General features: G+C 42.6%; 3 protein-coding genes across 3 annotated transcripts; 2 read left to right on the top strand and 1 right to left on the bottom strand.

The window, feature by feature from the left end:
- Nucleotides 1-1,175: 1,175 nt before the first annotated feature.
- On the top strand, nucleotides 1,176-9,107 carry LOC109993634 (ankyrin repeat and MYND domain-containing protein 2-like). Its single transcript, XM_020646646.2, has 10 exons — nucleotides 1,176-1,377; nucleotides 3,398-3,462; nucleotides 5,267-5,405; nucleotides 5,519-5,617; nucleotides 5,714-5,874; nucleotides 6,662-6,876; nucleotides 7,008-7,143; nucleotides 7,264-7,392; nucleotides 7,572-7,695; nucleotides 8,422-9,107. Exons 1-10 carry the CDS (start codon nucleotides 1,311-1,313, stop codon nucleotides 8,568-8,570), a joined length of 1,284 nt encoding a protein of 427 aa, XP_020502302.1. The 5' UTR covers nucleotides 1,176-1,310; the 3' UTR covers nucleotides 8,571-9,107.
- Nucleotides 9,108-16,113: 7,006 nt separating this feature from the next.
- LOC110005727 (sclerostin domain-containing protein 1-like) lies at nucleotides 16,114-20,100 on the bottom strand. Its single transcript, XM_020661013.2, has 2 exons — nucleotides 19,543-20,100; nucleotides 16,114-17,913 (listed from the first exon to the last, which is right to left on the bottom strand). The coding sequence occupies exons 1-2, from the start codon at nucleotides 19,736-19,738 to the stop codon at nucleotides 17,486-17,488; spliced, it is 624 nt and encodes a 207-aa protein (XP_020516669.1). The 5' UTR covers nucleotides 19,739-20,100; the 3' UTR covers nucleotides 16,114-17,485.
- Nucleotides 20,101-22,397: 2,297 nt separating this feature from the next.
- On the top strand, nucleotides 22,398-26,411 carry ssr2 (signal sequence receptor, beta). Its single transcript, XM_020646659.3, has 6 exons — nucleotides 22,398-22,511; nucleotides 23,045-23,205; nucleotides 24,183-24,281; nucleotides 24,509-24,617; nucleotides 24,710-24,787; nucleotides 25,892-26,411. The coding sequence occupies exons 2-6, from the start codon at nucleotides 23,045-23,047 to the stop codon at nucleotides 26,000-26,002; spliced, it is 558 nt and encodes a 185-aa protein (XP_020502315.1). The 5' UTR covers nucleotides 22,398-22,511; the 3' UTR covers nucleotides 26,003-26,411.
- Nucleotides 26,412-26,971: the final 560 nt, after the last annotated feature.

Here is a 26,971-nt window from a genome sequence, read left to right as displayed (position 1 = left end):
AACAAAAAACTTTAGTTCATCAAACTGTGTTCAGCGACATGTTTGAGGATTAATGATCAATGATTTAATAAAGAAAGTAACCATTAAAACTCTGATTTCAATAGTTTTAAATAAACTGTTTAATTAATGTTAATAAATAAAACAATAATATCAAAAACTGGGCTTTTTTCAGTGTAATAAATCAAAACATAAAACATCTTGCGATTTTATTTTGAAGGGGGGAAACCTTGAACTCCGGTGGTTGATGTGGTCATGTGTTTAATTTTGAAGCCCTTAGACCGCAGACCGTACGACTCATTGAGGGGCGGGGTCAGGGAGCTTGCAGCCCTCCGATTGGCTGCAGACAGGTCCCGTTACTTCCCTTATAAAATAGAGAGCATCACATATCATCCGGTTATTGATCAGATCTTTCATCAGATTATCAAATAGATAATTAATCACATCATTGATCAGGTTATCGGTCGTATCAGACAATTACTTTACATGCTCAGAGGTGACACTGTTAGCGCCAGCAGCTGGATATAAATGTCACACAGCTCTGGCTCAGTGGCAGAGTGGGTCATCTCTCAGCTGGAATGTCGAGGGTTCGATCCCCAGCTCCTGCAGCAACATGTCCGATGTGTCCTTGGGCACGACACTTAACCCCAAGTTGCTCCCGCTTCTTCATCGTCGGCGTGTGAATGTGTATGAATTGGATTAGTTACCTCTGATGGACTCTTTACCCAGCAGCCTCTGCCATCAGTGTGTGAATGTGTAGGTGTGACCTGCGGTGTAAAAAGCACTTTGAGTACTCAGAAGACGAGAAAAGAAACACACAAGCTCAAGTCCGTTTGCGCGTTCACTGGGAATTTTTTCCTGCCGCATTCTCGCATCAACTCACACCGCTTTTGAGCGGAAGAATTCACCTGGATCAACTCGGGGCTGGCTGGAAAAATTCTGCATAAGTCGGAGTGAAAAGTTCAACTGTTTGCGTTCACACATGCAGCTCACCCAGGAAAAAGTCAGAAGGTTTTCAGGAGTTTTGTGCACGTGTGAAAACACCATGTGACCAGTTCACTGACAGGAAGTGGTCTTCTTATATCATTAACCCCACCCCCCCTCTTCATCTGAGAGTTCACTAACAGGAAGTGGTATTTTCTTATATCATCACCCTCCCCCCTCCCCCATGTGTGGTTTACTCCAAGGCAAGCTGCTTCCCTCTGAAGTCCCTCAGTCCACCTGCTGACCTCCAGCTGCAGACCTCCACCAGGACCACATCAGACGACTACTTTAGCCCACTTTTGGACCAGCTTTGGACTGGTTTGCTGAGGATGGCGGAGGCTCAGAGAGGAGACCTGTCAGACTCGGAGAGGAGGATCCTGCAGGTCGTCTGTGAAGGTGAGTCACTTCACTGTAAAGATGCCGATACCAAACTGACTCGGTCTCATTTGTAGAGCGATAACGTGGTTTAACATTTACAGTCTGAACTCAGAGGAGACTCATTTAAACTCCTGAGGGAGCTGCCGTCCAATCAGCTTTCAGTGTTCTTTGCACCTAATGAAATGCTTTAAAAAACAAGGTTTCACCACAGTTTAACCCTTTAAAGATGAGATTAGATTAGACAGGTACATTTTCCTCCCAGAGTCAGCTGTACAAAAACTAGAAGAGCAATATGAAGATAAGAGAGCAGAAAAATACAAAACACAGAAATAGAAACTGTAAGAAAAACTGTAAAAGGAAACTCTGTACAATACAATAAAATAATTATTCCTGTCCTGTGAATTAGTACATCTATTATTGCACATGAGATTTTTGCACACTGATTTAAAAACAAAATGAAACAAATTTGATTTAATATTTTGGAGACATCTGCATCTCTGGGTGTATTAAACTTTATGAATATATCGGGATATCACTGCACCTTAGACACTCACTGAATGGCCGAGCTGCTAACTGAATGCTGCTTTTCTCATTTCCTCTCATCTGCTCTTTTTTTTACTTTATTATACCTGAGATTTTTTCAGAATACTTTTAAGAACTGATCTGATCACTGAGTAGATTTTCAGGTACATTCATGTGTCTATATGTTGCATGTTTTCTGTCTTGTGGCTGAGAGAACATGTATGCAGATACATGAGAGACATAACAAATGAACAGGATCTTGAACGCAGCTCACTAATTATGAACATGCACAGAGAGCTCGCTCTATGGGTTCTGCCTGCGTATGCAGCACATGGAGTGGAGACACAAATGAGATATTTCCTCGGGTATTTTCACCGACTCTGAAGAAAAAAAGTCTGTGAACGTTCAGTCAGGATGTTTACTGGATTGCTGCAACATGCTGAGTAATTAACTCATAATTTGTGACTTATTTTACTGTGAAATCATGTTGAAAATGTGAGAATCATACATGAAACTTCAGTTATATGAAGGGAATTTGTTGTTATAATTTCATGCATTTTGTGTTACATAAAGCAATATGTTCTATTTTGAATATTCATTTAATTAATCTTACTTTAATTGCAGTAATCACTGATGTAGGGTATACACAGTGATTTTTGTGTCTCTAGAGTACACCTCTAAATCTCCCCTGATTCACACCATTTATTGATTGACTATATTGAGTAGTTTGCTGCAAGTTTTACCTCGGATGGTGAGGGGATGACCCTCCAACTCGGTCTCTAATTGATTAATTAACGTACTAACTGAATGTGCTCATGTAACTGTTTATAACAGAGGACGTTCATCCTCTGCTGGACAGGTCACTCCCAACTCATACAGGGGGAAATTAAGAGTATACCACTCCACTGGCTGTAATGCAAATACGTTTAGGCCTAATGTTATTTTGGGAACATTTTTAATTAGCGACTATTTTGTTTTCCTCTGTTTTTGTTTATTCCTTGTTGTTGTTGTTGTTGTTTCTCAAGTTTCATTTTGTCATTTGCATCCTCATGTTTCTCTGTTTCCCGTCTGTTTTTCTGAGTTTAGTTTTCAGTGTTTCCTGTTTTATTTTGTAGTTTATTTCCCCTGTGTATCATGTCTAGGGTTTCTTCTACCTGCCTCTGTGTGTTTCCCTCCAGGTTTGATGGACCTGTTTGTCTTCACCTGTGTCAGCGTCTGTATGACAAATTGAGCTTTTCTCTCCTTCTATTTCTCTTTAAAGTAACCTCCCTGTGAGATGAGATGAAGCCACAGTAGGCTACTATACATCTCTGCTTTCAGGCTTAAACATTTTTTTTTTTTTTTTGCAACTTTTGAAGCCGTCATTAGCGAGACAGTAGAGAGTGACATCAGGATGTAAAGTGTCAAATGTCGAGGGTCAGTAGACGGCTGTTAGGACCGTCGTCTTGCACTCCTTGACGTTTGTTTTTCAGTTCAAACTTGAGTCACATTTGAAAGGGTTTTGTGTGTTTTTCAGGAGACGTTCAGGACGCGGCCGAGCTGCTCGCTAACAACGATGTACGGATCAACTGTCTGGACGAGGTACACAGATAGGGTGCTTTATGTTCTTCACACCAGAGTGTCTTAAATTTGTATTCTCCTGTAATGAAATAATAAACATTCAGACTGTAACCCAGAGGACCCCTCCCCTCCACGCCTTCTGCTCCTCCCACAATGCACCTCTGCTGCTGTCAGTCTGTCAGCGTGACATATGTTCTCTTTGTGATTGAAACATATGGAGACGACTCTGAGAGCTGAAGGATAAAAGAGACAAACACTTCAAGTAGCTCCCAGACGCTGACTGTCACAAACAGCTGACAGCAGCACCTGAACGCACCACAGAGAGAGAGAGGTTACTCAAGAGACACCTGCATGCACCACAGAGAGAGAGAGGTTACTCAAGAGACACCTGAATGCACCACAGAGAGAGAGAGGTTACTCAAGAGACACCTGCATGCACCACAGAGAGAGAGGTTACTTAAGAGACAAATGAATGCGCCACAGAAACATTTAAGTTGACTTACACTTGAATGCACCACAGAGAGAGAGGTTACTCAAGAGACACCTGCATGCACCACAGAGAGAGAGAGGTTACTCAAGAGACACCTGCATGCACCACAGAGAGAGAGGTTACTCAAGAGACACCTGAATGCACCACAGAGAGAGAGAGGTTACTCAAGAGACACCTGAATGCACCACAGAGAGAGAGAGGTTACTCAAGAGACAAATGAATGCACCACAGAGAGAGAGAGGTTACTCAAGAGACACCTGAATGCACCACAGAGAGAGAGAGGTTACTCAAGAGACACCTGCATGCACCACAGAGAGAGAGAGGTTACTCAAGAGACACCTGAATGCACCACAGAGAGAGAGGTTACTCAAGAGACACCTGAATGCGCCACAGAAACATTTAAGTTGACTTACACTTGAATGCACCACAGAGAGAGAGGTTACTCAAGAGACACCTGCATGCACCACAGAGAGAGAGGTTACTCAAGAGACACCTGAATGCACCACAGAGAGAGAGAGGTTACTCAAGAGACACCTGAATGCACCACAGAGAGAGAGAGGTTACTCAAGAGACAAATGAATGCACCACAGAGAGAGAGAGGTTACTCAAGAGACACCTGAATGCACCACAGAGAGAGAGAGGTTACTCAAGAGACACCTGCATGCACCCCAGAGAGAGAGAGGTTGCTCAAGAGACACCTGAATGCGCCACAGAAACATTTAAGTTGACTTACACTTGAATGCACCACTGATATATATATATATATATATATTTAATAATTTATGAACCAAAAGGCACCTAAAGACACCTGAACACACCACAGAAACACATCAGTTGACAGGCACCTGAACAAGCCACAGAGAGAGGTTTCACTAGTGACACCTGAACGTACCACGCCATGTTAAACAGCGGATGTGAGTGATTGACTGTTATCCCTTCAAAAACCCTTCGTCTCTGTCGACGCAGGTAAACTGCAGAAGAAGAACGAGATGATGAAAAAAAGTCTGAATAAAATATTATTAATGATGATTTAAAAAAAAACATTCACATATTTAGAAAACTTGTAACAAAAAGCAGAAACAACATTTTATTTTATTTTGAAAAACACAAATTTATGTAGTAGGCAACATAATAAAAGTTGAATTTTAAACTTTCAACAGTATATAACTGAAACATCTTGACGCATAATGAGATTCACTTTGGATTGAAACACCGCTGTGTGTGTGTGTGTGTGTGTGTGTGTGTGTGTGTGTGTGTGTGTGTGTGTGTGTGTGTGTGTGTGTGTGTGTGTGTGTGTGTGTGTGTGTGTGTGTGTGTGTGTGTGTGTGTGTACAGAACGGGATGACTCCTCTGATGCATGCGGCGTATAAAGGGAAGGCTGACATGTGTCGTCTGCTGCTGCAGCACGGAGCTGACGTGAACTGTAACCAGCACGAGTACGGCTACACGGCGCTCATGTTCGCCGGCCTGTCAGGTAATAAAAAAAAAAACTATGATTATCTGACGAGTGTGAAGTTTAGAGTCATGTTTCCTTAAGTTGAACTTTTCCTGTTCTCATTCTTCTGCTGGACATTCAACCTGACGCAGGGAAGACGGACATCACCTCCATGATGCTGGACGCTGGAGCAGAGAGAGACATCGTCAACTCTGTCGGACGAACCGCCGCTCAGATGGCGGCTTTCGTAGGTCAGAAACACAAGATCATATTAAATATATATACACACCTTTTATTCATACAGGCAGTAACACTCCCCAGACCTGACCTTGACCCTTCTCCTCCAGGTCAGCACGACTGTGTCACAGTGATCAATAACTTCTTCTCCCTGAAGAGGCTTGAGTACTACACCCGCCCTCAGGGACTAGAGAGAGAGCCCAAACTCCCCCCCAACCTGGCCAGACCCCTGTACAAGATCATCATGACCACCAACCTCAACCCGGTTAAGGTGAGGAAGCGAACCAGCTGCTAACTCACCCATAGGTTCACCAGCATGTTGTTGACCTTATTTTTCCATCTTCATAAGAAGGTGAAAACCTGATTACTTGTTCTGGAATAGTTAAATCTTCATATTGATTTGCACTTGCCTGCAGGCACAAGGACATTTTCAGGCTCACATCCCCACAGAGCGTTGGTTCTGGAACCAAACTCCTGGAGAGGGCACGACTTCTAAAAATGAGATAGTCAAGCCATCTCACTTTTAGAAGTCGCCCCTCATTTGTCAGACCGGGAGGGTCAATTTCTTTGTGACTGCAATTTAGAGGGAGAGAATCTCTGAATGATGGCACACTCGCATAAAAGTCCTGAAAAGCTTCCAGGAATATTCAGGGTGAGCAGCACTTTGAGGAACTCCTCAACCTGATCAGCAGGTCCTCTGATGAGGAGGCGGTTTGATCCAAGTGAAGTTCTGAACCTTTATCCTTGGCGGAGGTCACAGAGGAAGTCAAGAAGCTCCTAAGTGGCAGAACACCAGGCAGGAGATTCGCCTGAGTTTGCTTTTATCCAGTCTTCGCGAGTTCTGTGGGCTCTGCAGCCGAGTGGAAATCTGTCACATGATAGTCAGAACCTTCCAGTCTGAGGCCACGAGTCTCTGCTGGAAACGGGGATTTCCCTCTCTGGATGTTCAGGTATCTCCGCGTCTCGTTCTCCCATGGACGAGTTAATGCCGGCGTTGTTATCTCCGACAGTTTAGTGTGTCTAACCTCGACCCTCTGACCGTCGCTCTCTTCTGTCAGATAGTCCTGCTGGTGAAGGAGAACCCCGTTCTGGTGGACGTGGCGGCTCTGGAGAAGTGTTACCAGGTGATGGACCTGCTGTGCAAGCAGTGTGTGACGCAGCAGGACATGAACGAGGTGCTGGCCATGAAGATGCACTACATCAGCTGTGTGCTGCGGAAATGTGTTTCCTTCCTGCAGAAACGAGACGACACGCTGGAAGCCCTCGTCAAGAAGTGAGTCTAGAACTTAAAACCAGCAGGTCGGACTGGTCACATGTTGGGATCAGCACTGAACTGGAATAACACATTAGACTCGTTGTAGACGAATAACAAACACCAGTATCTCTCGTTTGTCCTGGTCTCAGCCTGCTCAAGGGACGGGACAGCGATGGTTTCCCGCAGTACCAGGAGAAGTTCATCAGGGAATGCATCCGGAAGTTTCCGTACTGTGAGGCCACGCTGCTGCAAGAGCTGGTGAGGAGCATTGCACCGGTAGAGATTGTAAGTGAAGAGGACGAGTAGCGTGCTAAAAAGCAGTGTTGGCAGCAGCTGATGGTGTAGAGGGTGACAACTGAGTGAACGCTCCTCTGTTTAATCTCTGATGTCACTTCCTGTTCCCAGGGCAACGACCCCACGGCGTTCTCCGTGCTGAGTCAAGCTCTGATGGGTCAGATGGCGTTGGTGGACGCTGATTACTGCAACACGTGTGGGGAGAAGGGCGCCGACAAGAGGTGCTCCCTCTGCAAGGCTGTAAGTCGGAGTTGTAGTTTTAAAAGTAGGACGATTCGGGGCGCCAGTGGTTAGTTTGCGCGTCCAATGTGTGCATCATATCAGAGGTCATGTAGTATGCTTTAGAGTCTGTGTGTGTGTGTGTGTGTGTGTGTGTGTTGAACTGCCTTCAGGTGAGCCTCTCTCTTCTGTACTCTCAGGCGTTGTACTGCAGCCTGGCGTGTCAGAAGCTTCACTGGTTCACTCATAAGAAGATGTGCTACTCGCTGCAGGAGCAGGACGCCGACCTGGAGGAGGACACGCCCAGACTCAAACCTCTGAAAGGTCACCATCTCACCTGTTTGATGTGGAGAGTTTAGCGACTCTAAAAACCTTTGATCTAAATGTTTAAGATTCTGTGTGAGGGATGTGAAGTCAGCTGTTTACTCCTGCTCCTGAATTTCATGCTAACACAGGCTAATGTTTCCACTTCACAGAGCTGTCTGTTCCCTCTTGTATTAAAGAGGACATATTATCCTCCTTCTCCACCTTTTCAAACAGTCCCCTGTGGTCTAAATTAAACATCTGTGCTGTGCTTTGGTCAAAATATAACATGAATCAAGCACCAGAGGAGGTTTGTGACCCTGTATAAACCAGTGCTCAGAACGCTCTGTTTTGGTGTGTGTGTCTCTTTAAATGCAATGAACGCCCCCCTGAGTTTTCCCCGTAGGCATCAGTCCTTCGCTAGTGAGAATAAAAATGGCTGACCTGCACAAAAGTTTTGATCTAGGCTGGGGGTGGAGTCTATGGGTGGAGATACCAGGGGAGGGGAGGGGATTTTTTTTTTTTACCAGAATCCCACTGTGACATCACAAGGAGAGCACATTTGAAACGGAGCATTTTTCGACTTATGCAGACCACAAACAAAGGACTGGATGGGTTTATTTCATAGTTTGTGGGTCAGTAGACACTCAGGTTACCCTCAGGTAAAGTGGATTTTTCATAATATGTCCCCTTTAAACTTCCTGTTTTTAGCCCTCATGCTAAGCTAGCCTCTGTGTTTCCTGTCAGATGATGAGAGCGACCTGGTGATGGAGACGGCGAACTTTCTGCAGGAGCTGTGTATGCGGGCGGAGGAGAAAGTGGCTGCAGTGGGGGGATGTCCTGCAGAGCTGCTGTCCTGTCCCTCACCAGCAGCCGGTCCGTCCTGCAAAGACTGAGAGCGGGTTTCTGAGAACCTGATGTCTTTAACCCTGAAGGACACGAGTCCTCTCTCTGGGAATCTTCACGTGTCAGAGCCTGAACGGGGTTCATCCTGAGTCTGAGAAACCTCATCAACCACTCTGTTCGTCTCGTCAGAGTCCCAGTGTGAAGTTTGAAACTGAGGCCTGTTGTGAGTTTAAAGGTTCAAACTCGACGAGAAGAGAAGGATGATGAGCGGCCTGACGTAGCAGAGTGAAGAAAGCTGCAATACGACATTTGTTCTCTTTATTTACAGTATTTTTATAGGTTTGACATCATGGTGATTCTACGCGCAAAATGTCTGGATACATGATTGTTTAGATATGTTTAGATATGTATGTGTTCTCATACATGAATAGATGTAAACAGTGTGTGTGTAAATTTATAGGTAGGTTTTTATACTGTATGTTTATATTACAGTGAGAGCTCATAGCTGAGGCGTCCTAAAGTTGTTTAATTATCTAAGTATCTTTCAGACTATAAAAAACATTTGAATAAATTCACATTTAATTCCTCCTGTAGTGTAACTGAGCTATGTGTGTCAATTACATTTTTAATCGTGTTAATCGTGATTTTATTTGCATATGAAAATACAAAATTGTGAGGCTTTTGTTTTGAAATTTTATACTGTCTTAAGATGAGAGTTTTTTACTTGCTGTTTGAATTTTGTAATGTATCAAAAACATTTTAAAACATTAAATTATGATTCATGACATTCCTCCTTAAAGAAGGTGAGATAACTCCAGTTTCAACACTAGATGGCAGCATTTTCCTTCTCTTCTCTCTAGACCGAACTGTTCACTTTATGGTGGGCGGCAGGAAGGTGCGTTAGTGACCTCTCAGCATGAAGGTCTCTGGTTTGAATCTTTAGGTTGGGTGGGGGTTCGTCATCATCATCATCAATCAATCTTTATTAAGCGTCAATTCACAACAAGTGTTATCTCGAGGCGCCTTACAAAAAGAGCAGATGGGAAAATATGCAGGAAGGATTTCTCCTTTGTATTCCTCGCGTTTCTGTTGTCCACACTCGTTGCAGCTGAGGTGGAGGTCGGAGCAGGCTGTGCATGAATGAGGACGGCGGTGGTTGTGGGGACGACACAGTCTGATGGTTATGGCTGGGCGTAATGCGGTGGGCATCATCATCATCATCATCATCATCATCATCATCTCTATTGACAGACTCAGGAGTCTCCGAACTCCTGTGGGTTCTCTCAGGGTTCCCACAGTCCACACACACGCTCGTCAGGTTAACGGGTTTGTTTATTTGTTTGAATTTGTCGGCTCTGTGATTGACAGGTGATCTGTCCAGGTGTAGACCCGCCTCTCGCCCAATGACACCTGTAATCAGCTCCAGCCCCCCATGACCCTGAACAGGATAAAATATACAATAATGAGGGCCTTTGTTCACACATGCTCAGGTGAGAGGTGGGCGGAGCCTCTGGAGGTGAGACGTGATCAACACAGAATTGGTGGATGGAGCAACAGAGTCCAACGATGTGGTGACGCTCTTTTTGCTTTTACTGTATATCAATGCCATGTGAAGTAAGAGCGGAGAAGAACATCATGATGAAACAGAGATCCCATTGATGGCGCGCTGGACAGTCTATGGTCGTGCGCCGGTGTCAGGATATAAACATTTACGTGTCCTCCTGTTCGCTCGCCAGGAATTATCCTGAATATTTTCTGCTGCGTTCTCAGATCAGAACTCCCCCCAGCTTCACGCAGAGTCTAACTAGCGGGTTTGCAGGAATAAATTGGGTGAAGTTGATTTAAAAATCTGGCTGTTTGCGTTCACACATTGAAAATCTCAAGAAGTTTTCAGGAGTTTTGTGCAAGTGTGAAATACCCCCCCCCCCCCAACAGACACACACTTTTCCTGAAATCACAACCCCCCCCCCTGCATCACATCTGAACTTTTCAAGCCAACAAGCCGAACCTGTCTTTCCATTATTCATCACAGAACTCCTGTTAAAGCTCAAACAGACACACACTTTTCCTGAAATCACAACCCCCCCCCCCCCCAACCTGTGTCTCCCTCAGAGAAGCATAAAGGGGCTCGATCTCAAGTTTCCGGTCTCTGAGATGTAAAAATTAGCGAGCACTCTTCAGGATCACATATCGTCTTCAGAGCCCCCCAGGTCCTTCAGGTCCCCCTCCCCCCCCCTCAAAGCGCTGTGCTGTGATGTGACAAACAGCTTTTTGGGGTAATTGGAGATCATCTTGACTCCGTAACTCTGTGTAACAATGATGGCAGGACCTGGACAGTTTTCAGTCGAATCAAAGGGGGAGACGGAGAGTGAAGTCATTGTCAGCTCTGGGAAACGTGTGTAAGGAGACACCTTGGGTCTGAGTGGCAAAGTTTCGGCAGGATGAAGGTGAGCAGGAGGCTTTGTCTGCCCACTGTATGATTGGACAATGGACGTGCACATACATCATGATGATGGTGATCTCATCACACAGCGAAGACTGCATGGGATCTGAACTTAGATCACACAGCGATAAAACTCATCTCGCTGCTAATTCATTTAAACCCACAAACAGTTCAGACATCAACTTTTAAAGAGGAAACATGTCAACTTCATACAATCAGAAACCTTTGACATATCAACTGTCGCTAGGCCGAGCTTTCATTTGACGACGCAAGGACAATGTTGTTCACCCCAAGCAGCAACCTCCAGTGTGGGAGTGCAACATCCTGCAGTTCCTCAATTGTCCACTAGAGGCTGACTGCAGAAACACAGGAAGTTACATACATACCCATCAAGAAAGCCTGTTTTTACAGCTTAAATTAACATGTTTACAGCCTGGTTCAAAACAAACAAATAGGTCTGATTAGCTCATGGCTCGATCAGCACACACTGTACGGGGGGGGGGGGGGAACTTGAGCTTGTCTTGATACTCAAAGCGCTTTTACACCGCAGGTCACACCTACCCATTCACACACTGATTGCAGAGGTTGCCATGTAAAGTGAAGTAAATAATCCCATTCATACGCCCCCCGACAAGGCAGCGGGGGCAACCTGGGGTTCGGTGTCTTGCCCAAGGTCACATCGGAAATGTGGCTGCAGGACACGACGACTCTGCCACTGAGCAACAGCCGCCCCTCACTCATTTTGATTTGGTGAAGGATAAGAGTTATTCACAATAAGGCGCGTAGCTGACCTGATTGACAGGCGTGCGCGACGGTTTGTCAAGAGAAGTGATACTCAACCCGAGGCTCTCGAGCCACATGTGGCCCATTTGGAACTAGTTGTGGCTCTTTTAGGTCCTACTTGGAAAAAAAAATCAAAAGTAATTATTTAAAAAGGGGAAATGTTGCCAGTAGAAATTATTCTTTGCAAGTCATGTCACTGTGTTTCCCACACATATTTTTGGAAAGAAAGAGGTTTTTTGATTATGGCTCTTGCAGAAATATTTTTGTCTCTCTTAAGTCTAACAAGACTGAGTACCACTGGTCAAGAGGGTTAAAACCTGCTTCAGCTCCAGCTCTCAGTCTGTCATTAGGTTGGCTGAAAGTTAGGGTGAGACAGTATTTCCAGTATTGAGACCGCCATTGATGGGACTCCAGTGCCCCCTGCAGGAACAGACGGGTGACGTCCCTCAGGCTTCAAACATTCATATTTACAGACTATCGTAAAATGTTTTGAACTGCGATGCATGATGGTATATATTGCTCAGATATTGACCATCGGTTGAACACTACTTTTCACAATGCAGTAAGGGATACAATGACTCAGTGAGTGCAATAGATAGGGTATGATAATGCCCACTAAGAACTGGGACACCACTACATATTCATCTTTGCACCATAAAGTGATAAGTGTGATACGGACAGTCTGTGTGTTTGATGCTCGTGTTGAAGCTGTGATGTTGTGTTTTCATCCTTTTATTCTTTGTGAGACCAGCTGAAGATTTGAGGCAGTTTTGACTCACAAAAGTATTTTTACCTCACCCTGTTTTACAGTGTAATCTGTATTTTTTCTAACAGAGCCTGTTGCTGCGTGTTGCTGCCTGCTGTTGCACGTTGATATGAGCTGAGTTTTTGTGTTTTTAATGCTCGCTGTGTTTTGCTCTTTCAGTCCTCTGAGTTGTAATTTTAGAGCATGTTGCTGCTAATGGACATTTCCAGAAGGTGAGATCATCCAGAGAGCGACAAGGCTATCGAGTGCAGCCAAAGCCTCACCTTACACCTGCTGAGGAACAAACAGTGCAGCTTTTATATCTCCTGTCTGCAGGGCTGTGTGTGTGACAATAAGAGCCTCGTGGAGGGGAAACACTGTATCCTTAATGGACCATTGAGGAGCTACAGTATCAGCTACACATATTCCTGCTTCACTCCTGATGAGCAGTGACCTAATGGAAGTTGTTCAGTTTGTCAATAACTATCATGTCAGTCATCACTTGTTGCCAATTTTTCATTTAGGAATCTTTTTGGTTTCCTGGAGATGTTTCTAAAAACGTTCTCTGTGTATCTCAGAGCTCTGAAGGCTCATCATCACTAATTTAGAATCCCTTGTTGGACGCTCTTCTGTGTCCATACACAGATCACTGTTGTATTCTCCCTACATCAGTCAGGAACTTAAAAAAGTTGGTCTCAGAAAAGTCTCCAAAAGTCAGAACTGAACTGGAGGAAAAAAGGTGTTTAAGTTTGCTGCTCCCTCAACGAGGAACAGATTAGAAAAAGACCTAAAACTTAACAAGCAGGCTTCATTGGATTATTTTAAGAGTATGTTTAAAGACTTATAGGCAGACACATCTGGCTGTAGATGTTCTGCCTCTCAATACCAGAATAAGGACTTAACCCTGTTTCTGAAATCAGGATATGTTTTCTGCCTGCCCGTAGAAATGTCTGGGCCCCTGAAATCAATGTAGTACATAAGTACTGTTAGCGTTAGCCTCCTGGCTAAAATTAGCTCCCATCAGCCTTTGGAGCCGACTGAAATAAGTTTGTCAACAAGTTCTTGTCAGGGTCAAATGTCCGAGCCAGCGCCCTCCTCTTCTTCTTCTTCAATTTCTGGCATCCCCACTCTGTACAGGACCTGATTGGTTGTATTCTTTATGACATTACAAAACAGTTATGTTCACTGGGTGCGGACAAACACAAAACGAGATGCTCAAGTCCATGTCAACGCAATCATTTAGTATTTATTAGTCCATACACACACAGCAGATGAAGACTTTAAAAACACCTTTGGGACTGACAAAACTCCTCTACAGTACAAATCTAAACTCATTCAAATCAAGAAAAAGAACTTCATTTGCCATGAAAAACAATGTTCTAATGCAACATTCTGTTCAAGTTTTAAACCCTAAAACAGTCAAGCACAGTGATTAAAATGGTGTTGTTTATTCTTGTCTCCCCCCTCTATAATAAGACGAGAGAGAGAAGGCGTGTGATCCTGCCTGTCTTTGTTTGACGAGGTTTTCTGAGCGTTTCTCCTCTAACATCCTGCCTGAAAGAGAAGCACAGGTGTGTCTGCAGCACAGAGATTAACCTCTCTTTGACTGCTTGAGGCTTTTGACTGCACTGCACACATGAAGACAGACATCCAGCAGCAGAAACGTTTCACAGCTTCAGGCCTCGGGACACTCGACTAAATGGACCTTTGTATTTTTCTATTTTGGTCTTTTTGAGCATGTTTGCAGATGAAGAATTTCTGCAGCGTTTCATGTGGCTTCCAGCCTCTCTTTGATGTGAACAACTAAACAAAAATGTCCCGCTCTTATGATTCATAGTAGAGGAAAAGGAAGATTAACACTTTGGGTTGAGGGCTTTATAACGTGGCTGTAACTAACAGAGACACAATAACATCGCAGTGAGGTTTACTGCTGCTTGTTCTGGTCGGGATTGTTGCGCCTCTACTTCCTGACTTGTGATGTTTCATCTATAGACTTATAAGAGGGGAGCTCTGTCACTGAATGTAAACCTTTTCAGACTCATGGGAACTTTGCAGGAAGAGTCTTTAGATTGTTGTGTTCAAAGACAAACAGTTGTCTCTGTAAATCTGAGACACCAGGATGTGGAGAAAGTCAGCTGTAGATCAATAGACATTTAATTATAGGTTTAGGGAGGTTTGAAAACCCTAAAGCCACAAGGTTTAGTGCTTGGACCGATTCTTTTTACATTTTATATGCTTCCTCTGGGTAATATTATGAGGAAACACTCCATAAAATTTCATTGTTATGCAGATGATACTCAGCTTTACATATCAATGAAGCCGGATGACACCGGTCAGTTATGTAAGCTAGAAATGTGCCTTAAGGACGTTAGGACCTGAATGACCAGAAATGTTTTGCTACTTAACTCTGAGAAGACTGAAGTTATTGTGCTCGGCCCTAAAAACCTCAGAGACTTTTTCTAATGATGTGACTGTCCTTAATGACATCAGCCTGGCATCTAGCACCACTGTCAGGAATCTAGGAGTTCTATTTGATTTTGAAGACATTTCCTTTAACGCTCACATCAGGCAAATTTCAAGAACAGCCTATTTTCACCTTCATAATATATCCAAGATCAGGAATATCCTGTCTCAAAATGATGCAGAAAAACTAGTTCATGCATTCGTTACCTCCAGATTGGATTATTGTAACTCTCTTTTGTCAGGGTGCTCTGGTAAGTCTCTAAAGACTCTTCAACTAGTCCAGAACGCTGCAGCTCGTGTACTGACTAGAACTAGGAAAAGGGACCACATTACTCCTGTGTTGTCTTCTCTGCACTGGCTCCCTATACAGTCTAGAATAGAATTTAAAATCCTTCTTCTCACTTACAAAACCTTAAATGGCCAGGCACCATCTCATCTTAAGGAGCAACTAGTGCCGTACTGCCCTTCGAGAACATTACGGTCCCAGGATGCGGGCCTGCTTGTGGTATCTACAGTCTCTAAGTGTACTATGGGAGGTAAAGCCTTCAGTTATCAGTCCTGGTACCTACAGTCTTTAAATGTACTATGGGAGGTAAAGCCTTCAGTTATCAGGCTCCTCTCCTCTGGAATCATCTTCCAGTAAAGTTGATGGACCGCTTGCCTGAACAACTCAACGAGTTGACGCTATACAAATAAAAATTGATTGATTGAAATTGATCTATACGTCCATCTGTCCATCCATCCATCCATCCATCCTCAGCAGTTATTTTCTGCTACAATCACACATATTAAAGTTTGGCTCCTCCTGTTATTCAACATTCATGAATGTTTTGTTTTTAAACCTGTGGGATGTTTTTTCACAGAGACCCATGTTCTCCCTCTCTCTCGTCTGCAGGTAACTTCCTGAATCTATTCACAGCTTTCAAAGTGACTAACATGAGCGGAAACAGGAGACAATGGAGAGTCTTAACATGTTACCGCAACTGGAAGCCACCCAGCAGCCTGGAGGGGGGAAGGCTTCCCTTTCAAAATGAGACAAATTATGAAGAGCGGAGGTTTCCCTTTAAAACAAAAACACAGTATGAAAGACTGCTCCATTATGTTCAAACTCACAGATCATTTTCATTAAAATGTTTATTCATTAAAATGTCAAAAATATTAAAAGAATTTGAACTGTTCTGGTTAAAAAAATAGATTACATAACACTCGCTTTGAAAAAACCCATAAAAGTTTACCACCATATTCACACTATAGACTAAAGACGTCACTCCGATATGAAGAAACTTCACATTTATGAATCAATTCTAACTTGATATTTTACATTTATTTAATCTTGACTGTTAAGACTCTTTGAGTTAGGTTTTATTTTTTTTTAATTTTACATGAAGATATTGAACAAAATACACAAAACAGCCTTCTGTACAAACACAATCTGTCAGTAAAATGTTTCTTTTACAGTAAAAGTACTCGATTTAAACTTATGATATCATGTATCCTGCACAGAAACTCTGTTTGACATGAAGAGCAGTCTATTTTTTTAATATGTTTCCCCCTCTTCCTCTTGATAAAAACACTTCACTGACATAACATCATGCTAACACGATGCATCAATCAGAGTCTTTCATGTTAAACCCGCAGACAGAATATTAGAGCATGCGGTCTTCAGACTCTGTGTTTCAGGTTCTGTGGTCCCTCCAGCTTGCAGGTTAATAAAATGAAGTCAACTACAGATACAGATGATTAAAAAACAAATCAACACATCCGGGACAAACAGCTTTCACTGCATAATGTTTTACAAAATGTACATTTCAAAATAGAAAAAACAGCTTCATAGGGGAGTAACGTGTCCATCAAAAACGTACAGGCAAACTCCTCGCACACTGTCTAACCTGCAAACACACATTCATTGGAAACATTTCAGCACTAGACCTTCATCAGGGAAACTTACCCTTAACGTGCGGGAGTTAAACCTGTACATTGTTAATGGACGTAAAAATATATACATCACTGTTTCATATCAAAGTAATAGTTCAGGATCCTCTTTGCGGATGTGATTAGCCTAGCTTAGCATAAGACAGGAAGTGAGAGGATCAGTTCGCTTGGCTCTGTTTGACTATTTAAAAATGAAAAATTAAACTGAGCTTTTTGTTACTGTAATCTAAATCTGCAGAAACAATCTACTCAAACCCGCTCAAATTAAACAAGATAATATAATAAAAGAATAAAATGAAATATTAGTATAAGGAGTATCTGACTCCACTTGGATCACTCTGGCTCTTGGATAATAGAGATAGTTTCATTAAATATCATTTAGTTATTATTTTCACACCTAATTCATCCATAAACCGATGAAGACAGAATTGGCTGATGTCTTCTTACCACAGTTTATTACATTTCTTTGACATTTTACTGCAGTTAAATACAGTTTACTTCAGTGCGAGACAACAGAAGTGATTGAAAATGGCACATTATTGTAATAATATACACACAAGTACTTAAGGACTAAAGGACTTTAGAACTACAGGACTGGTTTAGTCTTGGTTGTCAGACAGTGTCTGTGCTTGATCTTCTGGGGTGGTGGCCTTCCTCTGATTCTTCCTCTTTTTGTGGACTGGTGTGTCTTTGTGTGCCGAGTGGTTGTGGTCTCTGGAGTACCTCTTGCACTTGCAGGACGTCACCACGGTGATCTTGTAGGTCCTGGAGGTGCCATCCTGGCACTCCAGCCGGATCCGCTGTGTCCTGCTGCGGTCTATAACGCAGCGCCACTCCTGGGCATCACTGCGGCTCCAGTATCTCCCTTTATACGCCCTGCCCCCAATCCAGTTTGGCAGCAGGTGGACTGGCAGACACTCACCAGCACAGACCAGTTCTTTGATGGGGTTGCTGCTGGTGCACTGACCGTCTGAGATGTACTTTGTGGACCGGAGCTCCCTGCAGCCCACCTGGCTCTGGTCCGGACCTGAGAGACAAAAACAGGATTTAAGAGATGCAGAGTTACATGTTTATTCAAATAGATGTTAAGTTGTATCTTTGTATTCTAACTGAAATCAGCTCAAAGTGATGAAAGAGTTCTCAAACTAAAGACTTAGACCATAAACGCTGATCATTATTCATTTTCATCAAACTTGTTACCATGACTACGGCCTCCAAAAACTCATCAGCTGGCCCAAAATGCTGCTATACTGTACTGCCTAACTTGTAAATAAAGATCACCTTACTCCTTACTATTATCTTTCTCTGCACTAGCCCCCTGTAACATAATAGATTAAATTCTTCTTTTCACTTACAAAGCTCTTCATGATTTAGTCACCAACATATTTTAAAGAGCCCATATTATGCCCTTTTTGGGGTTCGTATATTTAATGTACCTACTTTTGTACATTCATAATAGCTAAAGTCTGAAAAAAGTGTCTGTTTTCATGTACTGCTCCTCCTTGATGATCCATGATCTTTCGCTCTGTTGTTATTGGTCAGTTGCTCAGCACGCGTCTCAGAAATTTCAGCATGAGCTGCAGGGCTTGCCACAACGAGCCAATGGGCTTAGATCAGTGATCTCACACTGGCAATGAGCGCTACATGCGGCTAATGCTACAGCTAACAGGAGGACGTAGGAGAAGCCGTGTTTCTGTTGACTTTGAATTTTTGCACATAGCTGTGCCTAAACATGCACACGACACATGGAAAACACGCTAAAGGGCATATAAAACCAGAAAAAGCATAATATGGGACCTTTAAAGAGCTCATGGGGCCATTTATTACCCCTCCCAGAATGCAGGCCTGCTACCTACAGTCTCTAAATGTAGTACGGGAGGTAGAGCCTTCAGTTATCAGGACCCTCTCCTTTGGACTCATTTACCAGTCTGGGAGGCAGAAACTAGTGTCCTGGTCTTGTCCCAGCAATCTGGTCTCGGTCAGCGTGGTCTTCACTACAACACTAGCAGACACACTCTACACTTTTAAGAGTTGGCTCATAAGTTTCCTTTTTGATAAAGGTTAGGGCTGGGTCAGGCTTATAGCAAGGGCTGCTATAGGCTTAGACTGCCAGGGGACAGGACACACTGAACTCCTCTCGCTCGCTCTCTCTCTGTCTCTCTCTCTCTCTCTCTGTATGTCACACTAACTTTAACACAAACCTTAAAATAGTTTCATTACATTTAAAGACAATACGCTCTACCTCCAAACATTGACTCACCTAAAGTGAATCTGTAGTTATACTTAATACATTTGTAAAATGTAAAGCCAAATTTGATTTATTAGGTTTTGTCATCATCATTAATCTTTATGTCAGTTTTGTCCTCAGTGTTCTGCATCTGTTCCTGCAGGTGACCTCACCTGCTGTGAACTCTTAATAAAGCACACTTTTGTGTAAATGATTTAATAAATAATTGATGTTATTGTTTCTTAATTTATATTTAAAATGAAATTTATGAAGTATTTTTTCATATTCTTAACAAAGGGATTACATTTCCTCCACCTGTTTCACACTCAGAGTGACATCATTAATACTAATCCTGGAAATATGACATATATGTTGTCCCCTGTGTCACAGTTTGAACCAAAGACTGTAAACATTATGGTTTGGACTCACCTGTTTGCACAGGGTCAGGTGACCGTCTCCCACCGTTCCTCGCCTGGTTCAAGTCTTCCTGGACCGGGTCCTCCTGGGTCTCCTCGACCGGGTCAGAACTGATGGACTCTGTGGCGTCATTGTGAACAGCTGAGCTGCACGTGTTCAGCAGCAGCAAGAGCGAGACGAGCCAGAGTCCACCTGCAGGACTGAGCATGATGCACACCTGTCTCACACCTGTCTGATCTCAGAGGATCTCACCTGTCTGATCTCAGAGGATCTCGCCTGTCTGATCTCAGAGGATCTCGCCTGTCTGATCTCAGAGGATCTCACCTGTCTGATCTCAGAGGATCTCGCCTGTCTGACTTCAGAGGATCTCACCTGTCTGACCTCAGAGGATCTCACCTGTCTGATCTCAGAGGATCTCACCTGTCTGACCTGAGAGCTGCTGTCAGGGACAGAAAGACACCTGAAGAGTGACTCACCTGCTGCAGCTGCAGCTTTATATACTCTTCACTGTAAAGAGCTTTATGAATGAATCAGGGCGGGAACACAGGAGGTACACCTGGTCAGCACCTGAAGGTAGGTGGGGGTTGGGGAGCTTCAACTACTACATTCATTGAGATTTTTTTCTCTACATTCAGTCAGCTCTATAATTTTTTTTTTAAATAATTCAAGTGTAATGTTCCTTATTTAAAGTTTTGATCCCACACAAACACACGTTAACAGTTTAATTGACTTGTTCCACTGAGGGAATGATTATTGTTATGTTTCATTATTGATTAAAGAATCTGAGTGATATTCAGAAACAGTTATATCTTGATGTTTCTATTTGTGCCGCTCAGTCATGGTCAGGATTCAAACCTGTTTGCGTCTTCATCCTCATGCCTGATTGCCGTCATGCTCCCCTCTTGCTCCTCCTCTTCATCTTCATCAGAAACTGTGGATCAGATTAAACCTGGCTGTCTGCAGCTCACACAGGTGTGTGTGTGTGTGTGTGTGTGTGTGTGTGTGTGTGTGTGTGTGTGTGTGTGTGTGTGTGTGTGTGTGTGTGTGTGTGTGTGTGTGTGTGTGTGACTCCAACAGGAAACAGACGAGGGTGTTTGTCTCCACCTGGTGGCAGAATATCACAACTGATGATCACGACTCATCCAGAATCTGTTAACTGCAATGTTTTATCTGGAGGGCTTTTCCCATGTAAAACAAATGTCATTTTTTAAATCTTGTTGCCATACAGTTTGACAGGAGTGATTAAACACCTGCATACAGCTTCATGTGAGCGAGGTTTCATCAAACTAACAGAGTCCTGATCTGACCTCAACTGGACCTGAACGAGACATCTTTGTTCCTCTAAATTAATGTACAATATGAAATTAATAAGAGGAGTCAATGTCAGCTTGAGTTGAAGGCCATGGAGAAGAGATGCGTCTTCAGTGACTCTTTTTAAAGACTTGTTCTCAGGACTTGAGCAGTTGGTTTGTTGACCTAAGGGATCTAACTCGTGAGTGTTGGTGCAGGAGATCACCAAGACAGGAAGGTGCTAATCCATTTAAAACCTTAAAAACAATCAATAACACATTAAAAACTAACCCTGAAACAGACAGGAAGCCAATGAAGAGAGGCGTGGGTGTAATGTTGTCAAATTTCCTTTTCCCAGTTATTAGACGTGCTGCAGCGGTTTGTACAAGTTGGAGACGTGGCAGGGACGATTGTTTGAAGAAGGATAACCAGCAGAATGTAAATCTTCAGTATTTGTAAGTTCATCATCTGATAAAAGAGACAAAGTGCAGCTCAACATTCATCAAGTTAAAGTAGATAAAAACTCAGAAACAGGATTTATTTTAGGCCGCAGGAGGACTGACTGATTCTGAGTGGGAAGAAAAAAGGAATCTCGTCTGTTTAAGTCTGCTTAAATAGTTTAATCAGTCTGAATGTAAAGGCTTTAAACTACGGTAAAACTTTAAATAAAAGTCTATTCCAATTTAATGGCTAAATCTCTTTCACTAGCCTGGTGTTTCTGCACGTTTTGATCAATAAAAGCAGCTCTCAGTTAAAGGCCCCTGTGCATTTAGTGTGTATTAATTTGCAGATAATACGGTGTCTTACAAAGAAAGATCAAATCAGTGATTTGCAAGTTAATATTGTTCATCAGTATCCTACTTTTGTACATGTCTAGATATTCTTTCTGGTTAAGATGTACAATTTCATAGTATTTACCATATTTGCTGTGCACATGTTTTGTTTGAGAATAATTAAAGGCCCTCCTCATTTTGACGCCATGTCCCAAATAAAGGGAGGATCATCTGATGTACGGTAAATAAAACAAACAGTGCAATTCTGAAGAAGTGGGACAGATAGAGATTGTTTAAATTCAGATGATTGATCTTAAACCTTTAAGTTAAGTCTCATATTCATGAATGTTAGGTCTTCTTTAGAGTCTAGGCGTCTATTTGCCCATATACAGTCTGGCTACATGAAGGCATTAGCGCTGTTCCCGCCTCTGGTACTCCCTCCCACCACGTCCACAGCATTGAATCTCTCTATATTTTGTAATGTCATCTCAAAACACTTCTTTTTAAACTGACATATTCTGTTTGATCATTATCCATCCTGTCTCTCAAATCATCTTCAAAATGATTGTATAGCCTTACTCTATAAATTTGTATTATTAGGCTACTTTGTTGTTTTATCTCTACTTTAAAAGCGCCTATGAATAAAATGTATTATCATAATTATTGTTATAGGCCTGTTTAATACAGGATGTCAATACTCAGATGTCACGATCAGCAGAAATATATTTAAAAAAGAAAAGAAAATGTAAAAACATATAATAAACGATTAGAAACAGTTCCGCTCCGGGACACCAGGGGGCGCTGCGCTGTCTGCACACTTCCGTAAGTACACGTCATGCAAACAGCAGCGTTAACCTTCTGAGCATGCGCGGAAACCAACTCCTTCAACGGCAGCGGTCTGAAGAGGAGCAGTGAACGGTAACTCTCTGTCCTTTTCTGTGTGTTTAAACTGTAATTACCGCTGTTAATGTGATGATTTTATGTGCTATAACTATGTAGCCAAACACATCTGATCATTTAATGCACCCGTTTGTGACGTTATCGCTGTTTTTGAGGTTATTGTGAAGATAATTAACACTGAATGTCAGTGAACTGTCCACGTCAGCGTCAAACAGAGAGCTGCTGATACTTCAATAACATTAAATATTATTATTCATATCTGCTTTTTAACACTCTTAAACTATACATACGTGGGTATTATAAGTTAAATGTAAATCTAAAATATGAATTAAACGTGTTGTAATACTATCTCCGTTTGAAGCTAACTGTTAGCACTTAGCATTTTGACCTTTTCTTCACAGAGCAAATAATGTAAAATAAAAACGTATTGAGTGTTACCTTCACGTGTTTATCACTGTAAAACTGTACTCTTCACCTATACCTCTGCACCTGACGGAGTCTCCTGATCTGTGCTCTGTTTAATGTGGTCCATCTCTTCTCTTTGTTTCCAGATGATGAAGATGCTGAACGTGGTTCTGGTCCTGGCTCTGCTGGGTCTGGGTTCAGGAGAGGAGGGGGCTCGTCTGCTGGCCTCCAAGTCTCTGCTGAACCGATATGCTGTGGAGGGTCGAGACCTGACGCTGCAGTACAACATCTACAATGTGGGCTCCAGGTGAGAGCTTCATTATAACGTTATATCATCTTGTAATTATATTCTAATATAAGTTTCTGCTTATAATATAACGTCATTATAACTTCATTATAATGTTATATCAATAGAATTACTTTATTGATCCCAAACTGGGAAATTGTGGCGTTACAGCAGCAGGTTATCCAAACACACAATATGAGTAAAAAACACAATGTTAACAAATCCAAACACAATATAATATTAAATACAAATTAAATAAGTACTAAAAATATCAAAACTAAGAATGTGAATATATACAACCAGGATTTAACTAAGCATTACGAGTCTTAAATAGGAAGATTAAATATGGAAGATTGAATGTAAATGTGCAAGAACAGAGTTGTAGATGGTTGTAAATTAAATATGAAAGATTAAATGTAAATGTGCAAAAACAGAGTTATAAATGGACAGTATTGACACAAGTTAAAGTGCATGAGTGTAAACATATTATAAGCAGAAACTATACAATATAAAGGCGAGTAGACAGACAAATGAAGTGAACTGGTAATTATATTCTAATAACATTATAACTTTATTATGTATAAAGACTCAATGTTATTTTTTTGCTTTCTCTGTATCCCATCTGTCTGTGTTTGTCTGTTACCTGTCGGTCTCTGTTGACTGTCTGTCTGTGCGTTACCTGTGTCTGTGTTACCTGTCTGTGTCTGTGTTACCTGTCTGTGTTACCTGTCTGTGTTATCTGTGTCTGTGTTACCTGTGTCTGTGTTATCTGTGTCTGTCTGTTACCTGTGTCTGTCTGTTACCTGTGTCTGTGTTATCTGTGTCTGTGTTATCTGTGTCTGTCTGTTACCTGTGTCTGTCTGTTGTCTGTGTCTGTGTTACCTGTGTCTGTTACCTGTGTCTGTGTTACCTGTGTCTGTGTTACCTGTGTCTGTTACCTGTGTCTGTGTTGTCTGTGTCTGTGTTATCTGTGTCTGTGTTATCTGTCTGTCTCTCAGTGCTGCTCTGGAGGTGGAGCTATCTGATGACTCGTTTCCACCTGAGGACTTCGGGATTGTTTCAGGGATGTTGAACGTCAAGTGGGACAGAATCGCTCCGTATCCTTTTAAAATAAAGTCTTCTTAACTTCCTGTCACCTGTCAGGATCTGGAGGCATGTTTGACTCACTGAAGGTAGTTTAACTTTCAGACGGGTCATCGAGCACACCTCTCTCTCTGTTCCTCAGGGGGCTCAGGTGTTTCAGTGATGTAAACAGAACCCTCACAGCGTGAATACAGCTTTTAGTTTTTAAACTCCTGATGTTTGATTTAACTGATGACCTCAGAGCGAGTAACGTCTCTCACACCGTGGTGCTGCGCCCCCTAAAGGCCGGGTACTTCAACTTCACCTCTGCCTCTGTCAGCTACCTGGCCCAGGAGGGAGGGCAGGTTGTGGTAAGACCATATTGTTAACCAGATTATTAACCACTTAGTTATTAAAGAGAATCAGTGTAAAAGTGAAGCTGACTTCTCTGTTTGTCCTGCAGGTTGGATACACCAGCGCCCCCGGACAGGGAGGCATCCTGGCTCAGAGGGAGTTCGACCGCCGCTTCTCCCCCCATTACGTAAGTGTTTGATTCACTCCCTCACGTGTGTCTTCATGCGTCAAGCATTTAATCAGGACAACACCATTTTGACATGCGCAGAGCTGTCCCATTGGTCGTACCTGTCACCCAGAACTTCCACCAGATACGTTTGTGTTGTGTTGGTTGTCAGCTCCACTCCGGTACGGCTCCGTGCTCCCTCGTCCGTCAACACCCACAGGCTTCATTTTAAGTCAGAAACGGCAGAAGTAGAAGCTGTTCCTTCCTGTTAAGTCCTCTAACATGTGAGACTTTGATCTCACTTTGATTTGCGCTGGCATTGATAAAGTACGAAAAGTTCAGTAATTTCTTCTGCCAATGGGAGTGCGTGTGTCAATAAAGCTTTTCTCCAGAGTGAGTTCAAGATGAACTGATGCCCTGCTGTATGGTTATTCCCCCATCATTATTCTTCTGGCTTCTGCACGTGTTGTAAACAAACGCCGCAGTCGTTGAACGTCTCCAGATGTTGCTCCTCCTCACTGTGTCAGAGACTTTGGATTTATTTTTTTCTCTTTCTTTGCTAAAAAAGTTCCTACATAGTGTGCTGGAAGGGATTCTATTCACTGTTTCTCGAATTAATCTCCAAGCTTAGCAGTTCATACTTGTCCAGAAATCTATAAATAGGGGGGTCGTGTAGGAGGGTCTCCAGACATGAGCGAGCGAGGCAGACACATACGCAGTGAGAATAGTTTTACTTCAACCACACGGCCAAAGACAAGGCCACATCAAGTGTGTGCATGGATATTTATCGGAATAACAAATGCCATTATCCATCCCCTCGTTCAGAATGAACATGTCTTTCTGACTGGCACGGATCGTATCAGGTGTGTTTATATGAAGCAGTTTTATTCTGAATATTTGTGTCCATGTTTGACTCTCTGGCTGTGTCAGTGTTTGTTTCTGTTTCCTGTTAAGTCCTTGATGCAGCGGCCGTTAGTTGACCTTCTCTATCTCCTCCCCTCACTCCTCCCTAACTTCCTGTCTCTTCTCAGGGTTCAGTCAATAAAGACTTATAAGGAATAGGGACTGTTGTGTTTTACGTATTTTCTGACTGTTCCTCCATGTTTTATTTTCTCTGTGGTTTAGTTGGACTGGGCTGCGTTTGGCGTCATGACTCTGCCCTCCATCGGCATCCCGCTGCTCCTCTGGTACTCCAGCAAGAGAAAGTATGACTCCCCGAAGGCCAAGAAGAACTGATGTCACACGCCTGAGGGGGGGCGGGCTGAGGGTTTTTGAGGGGGTTGGGTAGAGGGCTGAGGGTTGTGCGGGACGGGGGGTCTGCAAGGAGCTTAATAACCCATATTGGGGTGAAAGTTGAATTAAACACAGAGACCAATAAAGTGACGATTTGATTTAATGTGAACACATTCAGAGTTCAAATCAAACTTTGAACGCACACGCTCACACACCTCTAGGTGTGTGTGTGTGTGTCGCTTCTTCATGTCTGTAAACAGAAACTGTTTATTACTCTAACACGTGATGATTATGTAGTGTTGTGTTACTTTAATAAAAAGTATCGTTTGTTTTGAACTCTGACATCAGGAGTCAGGAGACGGTTTGTGGATCTTTGAGATAAACTAATAAAATCGAGGTGTTTTTTTCTAAAGTTGTCTGAGGTGACTTTGTGAAACTTTATAAACATTTAACAAACATGTCATGAATCCTGCCCTCATCACATTTTATGGTTTTTGGATTAGAGTCGTTACAGATGAGTTAGAGTTTTAGTTCAGATTAATTAATATTAATGTTTGTTTTTGTTTCCTAATTAATTTACAGCAGCTTTAATTTCTTACACAAAGAGTGAAACACCATCAGACTATTTATTTATATAGAAACACCTGGAGGGAGCACAAGAGAGGCCAGGTATGCTCACACACACAAAGTAAACTGAGCTCTGTATGTGCAGAAGTATACCATAAAATATTAACAATGTAAATAAGACTATTGTCTTATTTACATTGTGCGGTGGGCGGGTAATGCTGAAATGAACATGATAACAAAATATTTGATAATTATGACTAATAGAGATGGGTTTCATTAACATCAGTGTTTCTCAACTGGTGGGTCGGGACCGAAAAGCGGGTCGTGGAGTCGTTCTCAGTGGGTCCTGAAAGTGTCAAAAAGTCTAAAAAATCACTTTGATTTAAAGATTCATTTTGGGGCTTT

This window comes from Labrus bergylta, chromosome 19, assembly GCF_963930695.1.
Source record: "Labrus bergylta chromosome 19, fLabBer1.1, whole genome shotgun sequence".
Taxonomy (NCBI): domain Eukaryota; kingdom Metazoa; phylum Chordata; class Actinopteri; order Labriformes; family Labridae; genus Labrus; species Labrus bergylta.
Note: the sequence above shows the minus strand (reverse complement) of the source record. Positions and strands in the feature narration are given on the sequence as shown.

Excerpts from the sequence above, each read along its gene's own strand:
- LOC110005727 (XM_020661013.2), bottom strand. The coding sequence starts at position 19,738 with ATGCTCAGTCCTGCAGGTGGACTCTGGCTCGTCTCGCTCTTGCTGCTG. Across the intron at positions 17,914-19,542 it reads ACCTGACCCTGTGCAAACAG|GTCCGGACCAGAGCCAGGTG; the intron begins GTGAGTCCAAAC and ends TTTGTCTCTCAG.
- ssr2 (XM_020646659.3), top strand. The coding sequence starts at position 23,045 with ATGATGAAGATGCTGAACGTGGTTCTGGTCCTGGCTCTGCTGGGTCTG. Across the intron at positions 23,206-24,182 it reads ATCTACAATGTGGGCTCCAG|TGCTGCTCTGGAGGTGGAGC; the intron begins GTGAGAGCTTCA and ends TCTGTCTCTCAG. Across the intron at positions 24,282-24,508 it reads AAGTGGGACAGAATCGCTCC|AGCGAGTAACGTCTCTCACA; the intron begins GTATCCTTTTAA and ends TGATGACCTCAG.
- LOC109993634 (XM_020646646.2), top strand. The coding sequence starts at position 1,311 with ATGGCGGAGGCTCAGAGAGGAGACCTGTCAGACTCGGAGAGGAGGATC. Across the intron at positions 5,875-6,661 it reads CCAACCTCAACCCGGTTAAG|ATAGTCCTGCTGGTGAAGGA; the intron begins GTGAGGAAGCGA and ends CTCTTCTGTCAG. Across the intron at positions 6,877-7,007 it reads CTGGAAGCCCTCGTCAAGAA|CCTGCTCAAGGGACGGGACA; the intron begins GTGAGTCTAGAA and ends TCCTGGTCTCAG.